The sequence below is a fragment of the Pygocentrus nattereri genome, chromosome 11, assembly GCF_015220715.1.
Source record: "Pygocentrus nattereri isolate fPygNat1 chromosome 11, fPygNat1.pri, whole genome shotgun sequence".
Lineage (NCBI taxonomy): Eukaryota > Metazoa > Chordata > Actinopteri > Characiformes > Serrasalmidae > Pygocentrus > Pygocentrus nattereri.
The window spans coordinates 4,600,064-4,615,112 of NC_051221.1; the positions used below are offsets into that span (position 1 = coordinate 4,600,064).

Genomic DNA, 15,049 nt, shown 5'->3' on the forward strand with positions numbered 1-15,049 from the left:
GGCGGCTCTGTCTTGAACATGAACTTATTAAATATACCTTTGAGGTGATTCAGCATCTGTTCGTGGGCTCTGGGGTGGTTCCTACGTGGTTCCTTCCTTCAAGAATAAGTTAACTGAGTTAAAGATGTTCTTTTGGTGTAATATTCATTTCACACAGCCTTAACCCAAACACTTTGTTTTATTTTTTGTCAGTTATGTAAAAAGGTGTTTTCCAAGACTAATCAGTCTTACACTCCAACTGTTTCTCCAGACCATGGCACATGTGTTCTTGGTATTTTAGTATAGACAGTACATTTAAACGCAAACTTTACAAAATGCTAAATTCCTGATTGTCAAATTGATAACTGAATTCCTGCAGAGGGAGAGAACAAAGGACAGCATCTCTGGGTGGTCTTGGTTTAAAAAGGTTGAGAAACTTGGTTGTACAGAGCGCTGTCCTCCTGATATAACACCTTCATGATATATCAGGTGTCCTCCTGCTTGGTTGGAAGAAAAATCTGGACTCATAAAAATCATGACTGCTGTAAAAATAAAATATATTCTACTAAAAAAACAAAGCAGTAATTTAGAGTAATTTACATACCGAGTACTGAGAAACTTACTGAACTGCACTGCTAGTCCATCCGGCATCAGTCAGCGACTCCGTTACACTGTTTATTTTTCCTTTTAGTGTACAATAAAATATAACACTGCACTGTAGGTCAGTGCTCATAAGGCTACATGCCAAGCTGCATAAGCCTTTCATGGCAGTTGACATAACCTTCATAAACATTTATAAAGGCTCATTACAAAAAGGCTGCAGTGGTCATAAAGGCTGTTTCTGTCAAGTTGACATCACACCTGTGTGGAGGGACGGGTTCTGTCTGGGGTGAAATGACAGCTGACCTTGTAGCTGACTTTGTCTTTTTGATGTCAAACACAATGATAGTTATATAATTATATATAGATGTATTGTGAAGGTTCTGACACTGATACTCTGTCTTTGTATGTATATTAGGTACAGTGTGTGTAAATTTTCAAAGAGGTTCTATATAGAACTATCCTTCAATCGGAAGGACTTGTTCACGATGCAAAGAAACCAAACAGATGTAGGATGTGTGAATCGGGCGTCAGGCCCAGGAAACACCAAACCAACTGTCAGCCATTGGACTCTGAGAGGCCGCTGGTGAACGTCAGTGGCCGACTGTCAGCTGTAGTCTAGATGACAGCAGACGGTCCTGGTCAGCACTGTTTTGGCCTAGGGTGTTGAGTCTGTGACTGCGGTTGGCTGAGAGAGATGGCGAACATATAATATAAGCATTTACTTATATTTCATGTTCAATTGCCCAAATCTAGTTACATACATATATAGTACTTAAACATCTGATTGGTGTTCCCCGGGCCTAAAAGTAGAGAACCATTGACTTGTCTTGGTCAATAGATTACGTTTGTGGTGGTGGTGGTGGTGGTGGTGGTATTGGTGGTGGTAGTGGTAATGGTCTTGGTGGGCGGTGGGTATCCTGATTGGTTGCTTTGATTTTAAGATAGAGACTGTGATGATCTTCTCTAAGATGAGATCTTCAGGTGTAGCTGTACCGCTGAGTAACAGCCTCCTCTTCTGGAATCATCTCACTGAGAGTCAGAGGAGTCGATTCTCTCTGCGAGAGAACACACAGAGTCTAATTAAAAGCTCTCCTTAAATCTCAGAGCGTTGCTGCTGTTACATGAACAGTGCAGAGATTAATGCAGCGTTGCGTTACATACAGCAAAAACATCTAAAGCCTAAATGACTGACCTATAAAGTTCTGTAGGAAAAGGTACAAGTTCATTCTTTTACTGGTCCTTCAGAAACTAGCGATAAACATTTAAGTATAGATAAACATTTAAATAAAGATGTTCTGGAGTTGTTTATATTTTGAACTACTGATAAATTAGAAACCTTTTTGACTTGTACGTAAAAATGTAATTGGCACTTGAATTTATATTTAATATACTTCCAGTGCGCACAATATAACCACTTCAGATTTACACACACAACTAACTGTTTTAACTTTGGATTTAAAAATATGAACAAAGAGCATGTATTCATGGGTTTAATCACAAAAATAGATTTCAAAAAACAAAGTGGTACAGAAAATATCAATCATCAGTCATGAAGGTACTTAAAAATCATGGTTCTTCAGGGCCTTCAGTAAAGAAAATGGCTCTAAACAGAACCATGAACACTCAAAGAACCCTGTTGCTTGATTAAAGGGTTCTTTTCAACATTAAATTTTTTTCAGACTGATTGAGTGTACTGTAGATGGTCCTGTATAGAACCTTTTTGAAAAGGGTTCTATACAGTACCCAAAAGGGGTCTTCCATTGTAACAAGCATGACATCATAAGAATAAATTGACCTTTTTTGGTGCTACATAGAGCCCTAAACAATACGTTCTCCATCAATCTGAAGCAGTTTGATGGTGAAAGAAAGTGTCTAGAACCACTGACAGTTTCTGGGCAGATGGAACCAGGCAAGGTTTCCCAACGTGCTCTCTAACTCATGATTAGGAAGGTAAGAGAGAAGCCAGTGGATGACCAACACAAACTGTGCAGCAGCAGATGAGCTATCGTCTCTGACTCTACATCTACAAGGTGGACCGACAAGGTAGGAGCATATAATTAATTAGATTAAGTGACCCTTATTAGTCCCACAATGGAGAAATTCCACCTCCGCATTTAACCCATCCGTGAAGTAAAACACCACATACACACTAGTGAACACACACACACTAGGGGGCAGTGAGCACACTTTTCCAGAGCGGTGGGCAGCCCAATCTGCAGCACCCGGGAAGCAGTTGGGGGTTAGACACCTCAGCCATGTGCTCTCGGCTCTGGGGATCAAACCGGCGACCTTCCAGTCACGAGGCTGATTCCCTAACCTCCAGCCCATGACAGCCCTGTAGTAATAGAGTGGACAGTGAGTGGACACAGTGTTAAAAAATTCCAGCAGCACAAAGCTGATGTCTTCTGAGCTTTTTGGCCTTCAAACCATCATTCAGCACACAATGCACCAGAGCTTACCACCTAAATTAAAATCAAAAGTAAACATAAAGTGGATTCACTGGAAGTTTATTAAACAGCAAAAGTAAGTCTTTGAACACGTGTTTCCCCTCACTGTATTTATTCATTAGACCTTAAGGAACAGTCTCTAAAGACCTTTTGTGCATCTAGTGTCATTTTTAAGTATTAACGCTACAGTTTTGTGGCTAAGCTTCCTTTCCTTTCTCTTCCTTTCTTGACTGTGGCTGGTCTGCTGCCAGCGGCCTCACTAAATATACCGGCAAAGCTGATGAGCATGTGCCTCCACATGGCTACCAGATCAGACTAATTAAAGAAAACCCTGCTCCTGGAGATCTTCCTCCCTGACTGAAGATCCCAGATCATCAGCCCCCTTCATCGGTGGGATCTGGTGTGTCTCATTTGGAGCAGGGTTGATGACCTCTGGCTTACGAACCATCTCAGATTTGCTTAATATGGTCAGAAAATCCCACAGCAGAAGGCGTTCAGTGATTTCATAAAGATTCAACTTCACCAAACTGTGTTTTAAAGAAATACAGAAGAGTCATACCTAGATTTGGCAGAGAGGCATGGATGAAATTCGATCTTCCTGAAAAATAAAAAAAAATTTTAGTTTAGTGTATATTCGTATGTAACTGTAAAGCTATGCCAACATTATTCTGGGTTATTCAGTGTTCAGTGGACGTTTTGCTTCAGGATCAGGTGATGGTCTCACCTCCAGCTGTGGTCAGTCCTGCAGTCTGAGCCAGTCCATCCTCACTGAGCTTCTGAGTATCATCATTCTCAGCTGAGAATGAGAAAATGGACTGGTTCAAGCGGGTGAATGACTTTGAAATATGCAGCCTAACTTAATGAACTTTTCATATAAAGTATTGAGTATGAGCTCAGAATGAGATAGGGACCCAGTTACCTAGAGTTAGAGGAATGTCCATGGAAGCAGCAAATCTTTCTAGAATTAAAAATCAGACATCAGTGAGGAGCAGCATGAGTTCAGGAATGTGATCAATGGGCTTCATTAACCAACCATTCTTAAGAAGAAAACTGTTAGATAATGATAATAATGACAATAATGATAATCTCACCTATCAGTGCCAGCAGCAAAGGATCCTGGGGATTTGTTTCACCCCTGTGGTCACTTTCCTCTCCCTCCATCTCTGAAAGGGTCATTAACACTCATCTGTACAATCTATACAGCACTGTTAATGTAACAGTGTACAGTAAATGAAGGATAATACTGGATTAGTTTAACCTCTTAAACCAATGAACACCTTAAAATCCCACGGCCAATGAATCTTTAAAATCCCAGGACCAATCAGTAACTAAAGACCTCTTAAAACTCTTTAAAATCCCAGGACCAATTAACCCCTTAATTACCATTAAAATCCCAGGACCAATGAATACCTTAAAACACCTTAAACTCCCACGACCAATGAATCTTTAAAATCCCAGGACCAATTAATCTCTTAACACCCCTTATAATTCCAGGCTTATTCAGTAACTACAGGGCTTCATTGGAGAACTGGTTGAGCTCTTTTTACATTGAAGATGTTTGTAATAAAAAATGGGTTCATTGCTCTGCACTGAAATAAGTGCAGTGATTTACCAAATGCAGGGACAGAGATGGTTCTAGATCCAAGATGTCCTGTTAAAAAGAGAGAACAGAACCAATCACAGTGGAAAAGATAATTAACTGTTCTGTCAAATTAGGAGCACAGAACCACAGTGATGTATTTATATCATGTTCTTATTAGTGTGAATTCACTGTTTTTAGTGGAATTTCCCTTTCGTTTACTTTTCCTTTAGTTTTTGGACTCACCTCCAGCTGTGATCAGTCTCGCAGTCTGAGTTAGTTTGTCTTTACTGATTACAATCTTCCTTATCTGACCACAATCATCTTCTCCAGCTGAAAGGAAATGAGAAGATAGACTCCAATGATAGACTTCCATTAGATTCCAAATATGACTAAGTTTATTTAAGTTTTCATCGTTAATATCAGTACATATTTATCAGTTAAATGCCAATGAGCTGAAACATAATGCCCTATATGCGGTTTATCTTCTGCGTGCTGCCTAAACAGATCCAACCTGCTGAAGCATGGACACTACAAGACCTTGGAAGGTGTCCTGTGGGATCTGGCAGTAAGAGATAAGCAGCAGATCCAAGTCCTGTAAGTTGCAAGGTGGAGCCAACGCAGATTGGATGAACATACCAGCGCAATCAGTTTGCGATCTGGAGAATTTGAATCTTTATATTTATCCGCAAACTGTTCAAACACATTGTTCAGGTACAGGACCTCTTTTGTCCAGGCTTTGTCCACCTTGTTGGACCTCCATGTTGCCCTCATGCATCAATGAGCCTTGGGTGCCCACCACTCTGTCACCGGTCTGTACTCACCACTGCTGATTAGGAGCACCAGGAGATGCTTTGACCAGTCTTCTGGCCATAATGATCTGGCTCTTGATGTCTTTATGACTGCCTATTTCTTCCATGTCCATGTTGACTATGAGAACCAACTATTGGTTTGATGTCTAGCAGATTCTAGACCTTGACATGTGCTGTTGTTATGAGATAATCAACACTATTTGCTTCATCTGGGACTGGATGTATATATAGTGGTATAAATAGCAGAATAAGTTAGATCAGATTTGAGGTCCAGCACAGAATGTGCAGCTAAGTATTGAGGGGACCATACTGTCAAGGTCCCAACTCTCACAGTAATTGGCATGAAATCATAAAAATTATTTACAAACCATTAAAAATCCAATTTACATTCTTTTCTCTTTCCTATGGAAAAATAACATGATTCAGGTTTTTAACTGAACAACTTTGCAATTTCAAGTTATGTCAGAAATTGGATGGCTTATACAGCCTTTGACTTATTTGTTCAAGATCTCCAGCTTAAGCACCAATGTTAGAAGATCAGTCTTTACTAATCCGGAACAGTAACTTCATTTAAGGTCTCTGAACAATAATCTTGGCATAGTAAGAAATTTTGATCAGCTCTGACTTCTTGTCATTTATATTTTGTCTGTGATAAGGCCCCAGTGCTGTGCATTAAACCTCATTGAGCTGATTTGTGCTTGGACCCCTTATTTGCTGCTTGGGGTCATATTTTTATTTTACTTCATATTTCTTTATTGCTATTTTCATCAAAATCATAACACAAGAGATGACATTTTTCTGCCATATAGAGCTGTTTGAGACCTTTCCATCTAGACGGGCTGTTGTATTAAAAATAACTGTAAAATGTTACTTTCAAATAAGCCCACCACCACCTCTAGGGTCCACTATTGAGGTTTGCCCTGCCTTCTATAAAAGCTTAGCTTTGTCACTGTATATATACACTCATATGCAAAAGTTTGAAGACCCCTGATCAAATTCCACGTTATCTTGATTTTCTAAGTGAAAATAAGTTAACAAATCCTCTACAGAGACATCATTCTGTGCATTTTCTATTTCTTATTTCTTCCAATATGTTAAACAATACATTCAAATAAATAGAAATCAGCAGGAAAATGCCAGAGTATGGCAAGTATGTTCTCTGCAGACTTATCATCACATAATTTGACTGGGAATGTCCAAACTTTTGCAGTTGACAATATCTTGAAATACTGAAGGTGTACTGAAAATGAATTAAGTATCATTACCCAAAGTTAGAGGAATGTCCATTGAAGCAGCGAACTGCCCTATAATAAAGAAATATGAAGTTTAATAAGTAAATATGTCATTAAGAATATCAAATTCAGGATCATGAGAGATCAGATCAGAGAAAGCAGCAGAGATCTGACATAGGTACAATAATATGAAAACCTTCTGTAAAAACATGTTCTTCTCATGTTGCAGTGACAGCAGTTGTGGCCAGGTATGTGAAATAAAGTGCCATGAAATCCAATTTACATTACTATCTATCTCCTACAGATAAATAACAGGCCTCATGATATTAAGGGTTTTTTCTGTTTCCTACAGAGCTCATAAAAGGTCTCATGATATTAAGACTTTTTTAGCTGAACAACTTTGCAATTACATGTTATGTCAGAAATTGGACGGCTTGTACAGCTTTTTGACTTACATGTTCAAGGTCTGCAGCTTAAGCAATGATGTCAGAAGGTCAATCTGTACTAAGCCTGAACAGTATCCTCATTGAAGGTCAATAATCTTGGCATATGAAAAACTTTTGATCAACTCTGACTTCCTATCATTTATCATTTGCATGCAAAAAGGTCGCATTGCTGAGCATTATCACTGAGTTGATTAGTGCTTGAACCCCTAAATTGCTGCTTGCTGCAATACTTTTCATTTCTTTGTCATTTTCATCAATTTTTTTAATGCAAAAGATAACATTTCTCTGCCATATAGAGCTGTTTGAGCACTTTTAGAAAGGCTGTAGTCTTTTATGATCATAAGGGCAGTGCTTCTTTATCACTGTCTCTCTTCCTCAGTCCAGTTCACACTGAATTTATGCATAAATGCATTATTTTTCTTGAAAGAAATGTTTCCAGTTTTAGTTTTGTAGTCCCTCAGGCTTCGACAAACACCTTTTTCTAAAGTTAAACAAAAAGACCATCAAAAATACTGAAAATGTACTAAAAATGAAATAAGTATCGTTACCCAAAGTTAGAGGAATGTCCATTGAAGCCACGGATCTTCCTATTATACAAAAGTAAAAAACAAAGAGACATTAAACACGACATTAAGAATATTAAATTCAGGTTAATGAGTTTGGAAATGTGTTAATTTAGTTGGTTACATTTGAATGTAGTGATATTTGTGATATTTGAAATTACACTTAGAAACACTGAGATCATTTCTTGCTTAGAGAAAGCAGCAGATCTGACAGCAGTACAGAAATATGACAATGAACTTTCTGTAAAAACATGTTCTCCTGTTGCACTGACCACTGTGATGGGCAGGAATGTGAGGTAAAGTGAACAGCACTGAACTCACTCTCTGTTTGGTCTGCATCTCGTGCATCATGATCGTCATTGAAATCCATCACTGAAAGAGGGAGAGCATCATCAACATCACCTCTCACTGAGCACTGTGTATATTCAAATTCATTCTTTGATTCATCCTTAATTGATATTAATTCATTATTATTATATTGTTGAGAAGAAGCAGAACGTTCTCTTATAAAAGCATGTCAGCCTGCTTTTGGTCTCACCATTTAAATCTTCTCTGTAAGCACTATTAACTGGAGGTTTCCCAACTTTCCTTTTTCTCATCTTTTTCTTAATGCGGAAAATGATCGAATGAATCCATTCAGTGTAGAATGACGGGTCAAGCAGGGAAATGCTTGCATTACATTCAACGAGCTCCACTTCTGTGTGATCCTTATTTCTTTCTCTCCAAAACACCCAAACGATGATGCACAAGAGAAGCAACATGTTTCCAGAAATGAAGTCCTCATCTTCAGAACTTGGGGTCACATCAGTTCTTCTGCTGTCCTCATGGTCATCCAGGTAACCGAGGATCTCCTCCATACACCTCTGCACCAAATATTCCTTGTAGATTTGACTCAGGCTGGGTGAACCAGTTGGCACTACTTCAGCTGGAAGGAGCTCACTGTCCAGCACCACACACTGAACAGTGTCCACATTAAAGTGGAGGATGACCTTTCCATTGAGTCTGCATTCAGCTGTAGGGTTCAGTAAGGTCACATCTCCACTAGAGGATCTCTCAACCTCACAGTCATGTCTCTTTACTATGTCGCCAGTATCTGAAATACAGATAAAAATGTTCTACACACAGCTCCCCATACTTGCCATGGTTGGTATCACTACAGTATCACTCTGTTCACAAGCCTACATGACACCTACATAAGCTTGTCATGACAACTAACATAATCCTACACAAATTTTTATAAAGGCTTATTCCAATAAGTAGCATTCATTATAAAGAAACTCTAGTTAATTTTGATAACAATTGGCAAGAGTAACTTTTATAAGGAATAAGGGCTATTGGAATAAACATTTCCGTAGGTTTAGTCAGTTGTCATGAGAAGCTTATGTAGGTGTTGTGTAGCCTTCTGAACAGAACCTCACAGTGAAGTGTTACCCCAATTTACTTTAATACACATATTAGGTGAGATTTTAGTGTGTGATTGAATAGAAAACTGACCATTATAGCTGATCTCCAGAAGGTCGATAAAAACTTCAAATTCCCGTGGAACTTTCTGCTTCTTCATTCTTGTTCTACTCCAGAAGTCTTCCGTCCATTCTGAAACCATGTTCTCTCCATCAGTCAGCACAGCTGCAGTGAGCTCAGTGCCATGATTGGTATTGTGGAAAGGACTGAAGTGAACAGTGTGGACGTGGTACAGGGCCTGTCTCTCTGTGGGGTAAACGGCAAAACAATTACTCAGACGTTTTTTTAAAATCATCCTGCAAACTAGTTGATGGTATTGTGGCCTTTTTATGAGCCTAGACAAAGTGGGCTCCCAATCCCAACAACAATGCTGTTATCTTGAGAAGTCTGCTCAACTTAAAATGATGTAGCACAAGGGCGTCAAATGTGTCCACTAAAAGGGCTTTATTAAAAAATCTCAGCAAACCTGAGGCCCTTGTGTTTATATTTTAATATACACCAAAATATCAACAATAAAAAAAGCCGCTTGTCATGAACCTTCAAATATTACATGTGAATACTTGATATATTTAGGCTACATTAGCTACAGATAACTGTTAAACCTCTTTAAATGTCCCCAGGATGTAGATCTGTTAGACCTACCCATGTCCTTGGTCTCGACACCTGACATTGTCTTTGGTGCTAGTTCATTCATTCTTGGAGTCAGTTTCTGAGCTGCTGAGTGTTTATGTAATGTATGTTTATGTATAACTTAAATTTCTTAGCCGAGTCAAAAATTCACCCAGCTACTGTTTCTAGGTCAGCATCTTGGTTAGATAAACAAAGCTGAAAAAACTGAATTAGCATTTTTTTACTCAGTTTCCCCACTAGCTGGTGCTCCGTGTATCACACAGTCCCATCTGGCATATTTTCCTTTTGGCTTCCAGGCAGTGCTGGGATTCAAACTCATGACCTCCTGGTGTTGGGATGAATTATCAGGCAGTCAAACCACAAGAAATGATGCTCTGCATTAAAGGTAAAACAATTAATATTTTCTCCTGTGTTTTAAACATTTACAGACACAAAATCTGAGCTGCTTCATGTGTTCCTGAGTGGTGAGTGGACTAAGCCATCACCCCAACAGGAGAGTGTGGGTCTGAGCCCCAGCGATGCCATAGACATCCGTAAGTGTGAACCCAACAGACAGTCCTAGCTGGTGGAAGAAGTTGAGTATGAAAAACGAGTTTATTTCCCAAACTGAGAGGCAGAACTAAAAAATGAAGAGAACTTCTGATTCAACAAAGAAATCTGAGTTGTGTGAACTTCTGTCCTCAAGTCAACTCAAAAAAAGCCACGTAATCAGTTACTTTATCATTTCCAGTTGAGCCGACCTCTCATTTTCAACAGCGTACTTTGTAACTGCTTCAGTCTTTTGGCTGAGTTGAGAGTCCAAGTTGAGTCTCAAGTCAACAGGAATTTCTTGTTTTTACGAAGTTTAGATTCAGGTTTCACCTTGACGCTTTCGCAAACCCAGAGCTTTCCCTACAGCACAGGGCCTGGACACATAGTTGAATCTTTAACTCTTACATTACACTTACAGTAATAACTGACTTCATTTCTAAGTTCTCAAAAGCCGAGCTTTTGTGGTAAAAGGTCTCCGCTTTATTTGAGCAGCAAGTGGCAAAGGCTTCAGGAAGCCAAATGCAAAAACAGCTGGTCCCAAGTGACTCTAATAATTGTGTAGTTACACATGAATAACATGCAACAACAATGTAACTAGTGATGATTTAGCCACATCAGCCTATGTAATTACACATGTGTATCAAATTCAGTTTTGATATAAGTTATACTTTCTTTTAATCCCACAAACGGAGAAATTCCACCTCTGCGTTTAACCCATCTGTGAAGTGAAACACCACACACTTGCCCAGAGCAGTGGGCAGCCCTATCCATGCTGCCTGGGGAGCAGTTGGGCGTTAGGTGTCTTGCTCAAGGACGCCTCAGTCATGGACTGTCGGCACTAGGGATCGAACCAGCAACCTTCCGGTCACAGGGCCAGTTCCCTAACCTCCAGCCCACGACTGCCCCTATATACACCATATACATATACATGTATATACACCATGTATATGGTGAACTAACAGCACAGTTAGAACAACTTTCAACCAATCAGCTCGCGTGGCCGGGACTAACTGTTGTTTAAGGCATGTTATTACATATTTCCTTTTACTGCTAGAAAAGACTTCTGAAAAAAACAGCTGCTGTTCCAGTTTTATTACAAATGTAGTTACATTTGTTATTACCATTGTGTAATTAAATGAGAGAACAGGCTGTTACAACTATTAAGATACACTTGTGTAATTACATAGGCTGTGCTTCTGTAATACAGTGACTAAAAATCATTAGTAGTTCCATTAGTTAGTGATGTTGCATATGTTATTCACATGTAACTACACAGTTATTAAAGACATTCAATATGAAGTGGGACCAGGCAGCTTCAAAACAACGCTTTTTATATTTTTGAGGTGAAGAGATGATCACCCTGCCATTTTTACAGAATTTCAATTCCATTTAGTCCCCATATTACTCGGTCTTTAACTTGGTCACTCTTAAACCAACATGTGTATAATATTCTCTTTTTAACAGCCGATCTCACCCTGCTCGTACCAGGCCGCACTGACCCTACAAGCTCATCTTATAGAACTTTCTGTACGAGTTCAAAAGTTCACTAAAGCTAGAATTTTCCATGCACACAGCTCACAGCCTAGTGTTTTTCCTATATCAGGATTCTCTTTCCAGTCAGTGCTGGATCTATTCATTTATATTTATTTATTCAAATTTGGCATCAATGCTCTCAGCCATCAGATGGATTTGGTAGCTTAAATCAGCAGCACACCTGATTTGACTAAAGATTAAATAAATAAAGCAAGTATTGGATGATAGCTAGAATTATTACTGGGATTCCTCCAGTAGAGGGTTGAAATTGACAGACATGCAAAGCAAACATGGCACATTGTGAAATGAAATGGTGTTAATTCTAGTCAATATATTTTATATTTCTTGTTTTGAGACCACTGTGCACTTATTATAAGATTATTTAGTTTATTCCCAAAGATTTTTTACTTGTTTAGCTAATTTTATCAAGTTATATTTTCTCACTACACTGGCAGATCATTTTGCTGGTTTCAAGCCCATTTCTTTCCACAAGCACAATTATCTGTTGATATAGTGAGATCATTTTAAGTTAAGTGATACTTTTTTAATCCCACAAACGGGGAAATTCCACCTCTGCATTTAAACCCATCCGTGAAGTGAAACACCACATACACACTAGTGAATACACACACTAGGGGGCAGTGAGCACACTTGCCTGGAGCGGTGGGCAGCCCTATCCAAGGTGTCTTGCTCAAGGACACCTCAGTCATGGACTGTCGGCACTGGGGATTGAACCGGCAACCTTCCAGTCTTGCCCCCCAATCTTGCCCCCCAATCTTGCCCCCCAGTCATGCCCCCCAGTCAAAATGTCTAAAAATAAAGTAAATAATCTTAAAATAAGCATGCAACAATCCCAACAGGAGAAATATTAGATTTATTTACTATATTTATTTTTATAAGATCATTTCACTTGAGAAGAGACCATTTTTTGGAGTGTAAAATCAGTATTTATTGTATTAAAGTTGTAGTATTTGCTCTGATTTTAGTGTTTGGTGAACAAACCCCTACTGCCCAGATTCAAATGCAAACAGCTCATTATTCCTTTAACACAGCAGAATGTATGTAAACATGTCTTGCGCATCAGTTGTAGTTGCTCGCAGTTTGATGGTCCTCCTGTAGGTGGCAGTGTCGCTCTGCATTCAAAAAACACTCAGTCCTGTGTGCTAACAACTAACAACTACAACTACTAACAAGTACAACCACTAAAAAGTACAACTACTAACATCTACAACCAGTAACAACTACAACCACTAACAAATACAACTACTAACAACTACAACCACTAACAAGTAGAACTACCAACAACTACAACTACTAACAACTACAACCAGTAACAACTACAACCACTAACAAATACAACTACTAACAAATACAACCACTAACAAGTAGAACTACCAACAACTACAACTACTAACAACTACTGACAACTACAACTACTAAAAACTACAACCACTAACAAGTACAACTACCAACAACTACAACAACTAACAACTACAACTACTAACAACTACAACCACTGACGACTACAACCACTGACGACTACAACTACTAACTACTACAACTAATAACACAACTCAGTCCTGTGTGCTAACAACTACTGACAACTACAACTACTAACAACTACAACCAGTAACAACTACAACTACCAACAACTACAACCAGTAACAACTACAACCACTAACAACTACAACTACTAACAACTACAACTACTGACGACTACAACTACTAACAAAACTCAGTCCTGTGTGCTAACAACTGCTGACAACTACAACTACTGTTCCCTTTCATTCTGCCCTCTCTCCTTTCCTTCTGTTCTCTGTCCTTTCATTCCATCCTCTAACCTTTCATTCCATCCTCTGTCCTTTCATTCTGTCCTCTTCTTTCATTCTGTCCTTGCTTTCTTCACTGTCCTCTCTCCTTTCATTCTTTCCTTACTCCTTTCATTCTGTCCTCTTATTTCATTCTGTCCTCTGTCCTTTCATTCTGTCCACTCTCCTTTCATTCTGTCCTGTCCTTTTGTTCTGTCCTTACTCCTTTCATTCTGTCCACTCTCCTTTCATTCTGTCCTGTCCTTTTGTTCTGTCCTTACTCCTTTCATTCTGTCCACTTTCCTTTCAATCTGTCCTTACTCCTTTCATTCTGTCCTCTGTCCTTTCATTCTGTCCTGTCCTTTCACTCTGTCCTGTCCTTTAATTTTGTCCTCTGTCCTTTCATTCTGTCCTCTCTCCTTTCATTCTATCCTTACTCCTTTCATTCTGTCCACTCTCCTTTCAATCTGTCCTGCCCTTTCATTCTATCCTTACTCCTTTCATTCTGTCCACTCTCCTTTCATTCTGTCCTGCCCTTTCATTCTATCCTTACTCTTTTCATTCTGTCCACTCTCCTTTCATTCTGTCCTCTCTCTTTTCATTCTATCCTTACTCCTTTCATTCTATCCTGTCCTTTCATTCTGTCCAGTCCTTTCATTCTGTCCTCTGTCCTTTCATTCTCTCCTCTGTCCTTTCATTCTGTCCTCTTTCCTTTCATTCTGCCCTTACTCCTTTCATTCTGTCCTCTGTCCTTTCATTCTGTCCTCTTCTTTCATTCTGTCCTTGCTTTCTTCACTGTCCTCTCTCCTTTCATTCTTTCCTTACTCCTTTCATTCTGTCCTCTTATTTCATTCTGTCCTCTCTCCTTTCATCGTGCCCTCTCTCTTTTCATTCTATCCTTACTCCTTTCATTCTGTCCTCTTCTTTCACTCTGTCCTCTCTCCTTTCATCGTGCCCTCTCTCTTTTCATTCTATCCTTACTCCTTTCATTCTATCCTGTCCTTTCATTCTGTCCAGTCCTTTCATTCTGTCCTCTGTCCTTTCATTCTCTCCTCTGTCCTTTCATTCTGTCCTCTTTCCTTTCATTCTGCCCTTACTCCTTTCATTCTGTCCTCTCTTCTTTCACTCTGTCCTCTCTCCTTTCATCGTGCCCTATCTCCTTTCTTTTTGTCCTCTCTCCTTTCATTCTGTCCTCTTTCCATTCATTCTGTCATCTGTCCTTTAATTATGTCTTCTTCCCCTCATTCTGTCCTCTCTTCTGTTATTCGGTCCTCTTTTCTGTTAGTCTGTCTTCTCTCTTTTCACTCTGTCCTCTGTTTCCTTTCATTCTGTCCTCCATCCTTTCATTCTGTCCTCTTTCCTTTTATTCTGTCCTTTTTTCTGTCAATCTGTCTTCTCTCCTTTCATTCTGTTCTCTCTCCATCC

At 39.2% G+C, this 15,049-nt stretch overlaps 1 protein-coding gene across 3 annotated transcripts in view; it reads right to left on the reverse strand.

The window, feature by feature from the left end:
- Positions 1-643: 643 nt before the first annotated feature.
- LOC108412341 overlaps positions 644-15,049 on the reverse strand; it is a 16,280-nt gene continuing 1,874 nt past the window's right edge. For 2 of the 3 annotated variants that reach the window (XM_017684322.1, XM_017684321.2), the window contains exons 3-14: positions 9,156-9,368; positions 8,200-8,754; positions 7,983-8,033; positions 7,647-7,685; positions 6,686-6,724; positions 4,855-4,941; positions 4,642-4,680; positions 4,121-4,192; positions 3,949-3,987; positions 3,754-3,825; positions 3,589-3,627; positions 644-1,637 (exon numbers count right to left, since the gene is read on the reverse strand). In XM_017684322.1, coding sequence (XP_017539811.1) covers positions 1,609-1,637; positions 3,589-3,627; positions 3,754-3,825; positions 3,949-3,987; positions 4,121-4,192; positions 4,642-4,680; positions 4,855-4,941; positions 6,686-6,724; positions 7,647-7,685; positions 7,983-8,033; positions 8,200-8,754; positions 9,156-9,368 — 1,274 coding nt within the window. In that variant the 3' untranslated portion in view covers positions 644-1,608. The remainder of the gene's footprint in view (positions 1,638-3,588; positions 3,628-3,753; positions 3,826-3,948; positions 3,988-4,120; positions 4,193-4,641; positions 4,681-4,854; positions 4,942-6,685; positions 6,725-7,646; positions 7,686-7,982; positions 8,034-8,199; positions 8,755-9,155; positions 9,369-15,049) is intronic. The other variant, XM_017684323.2, reaches the window with a different exon arrangement.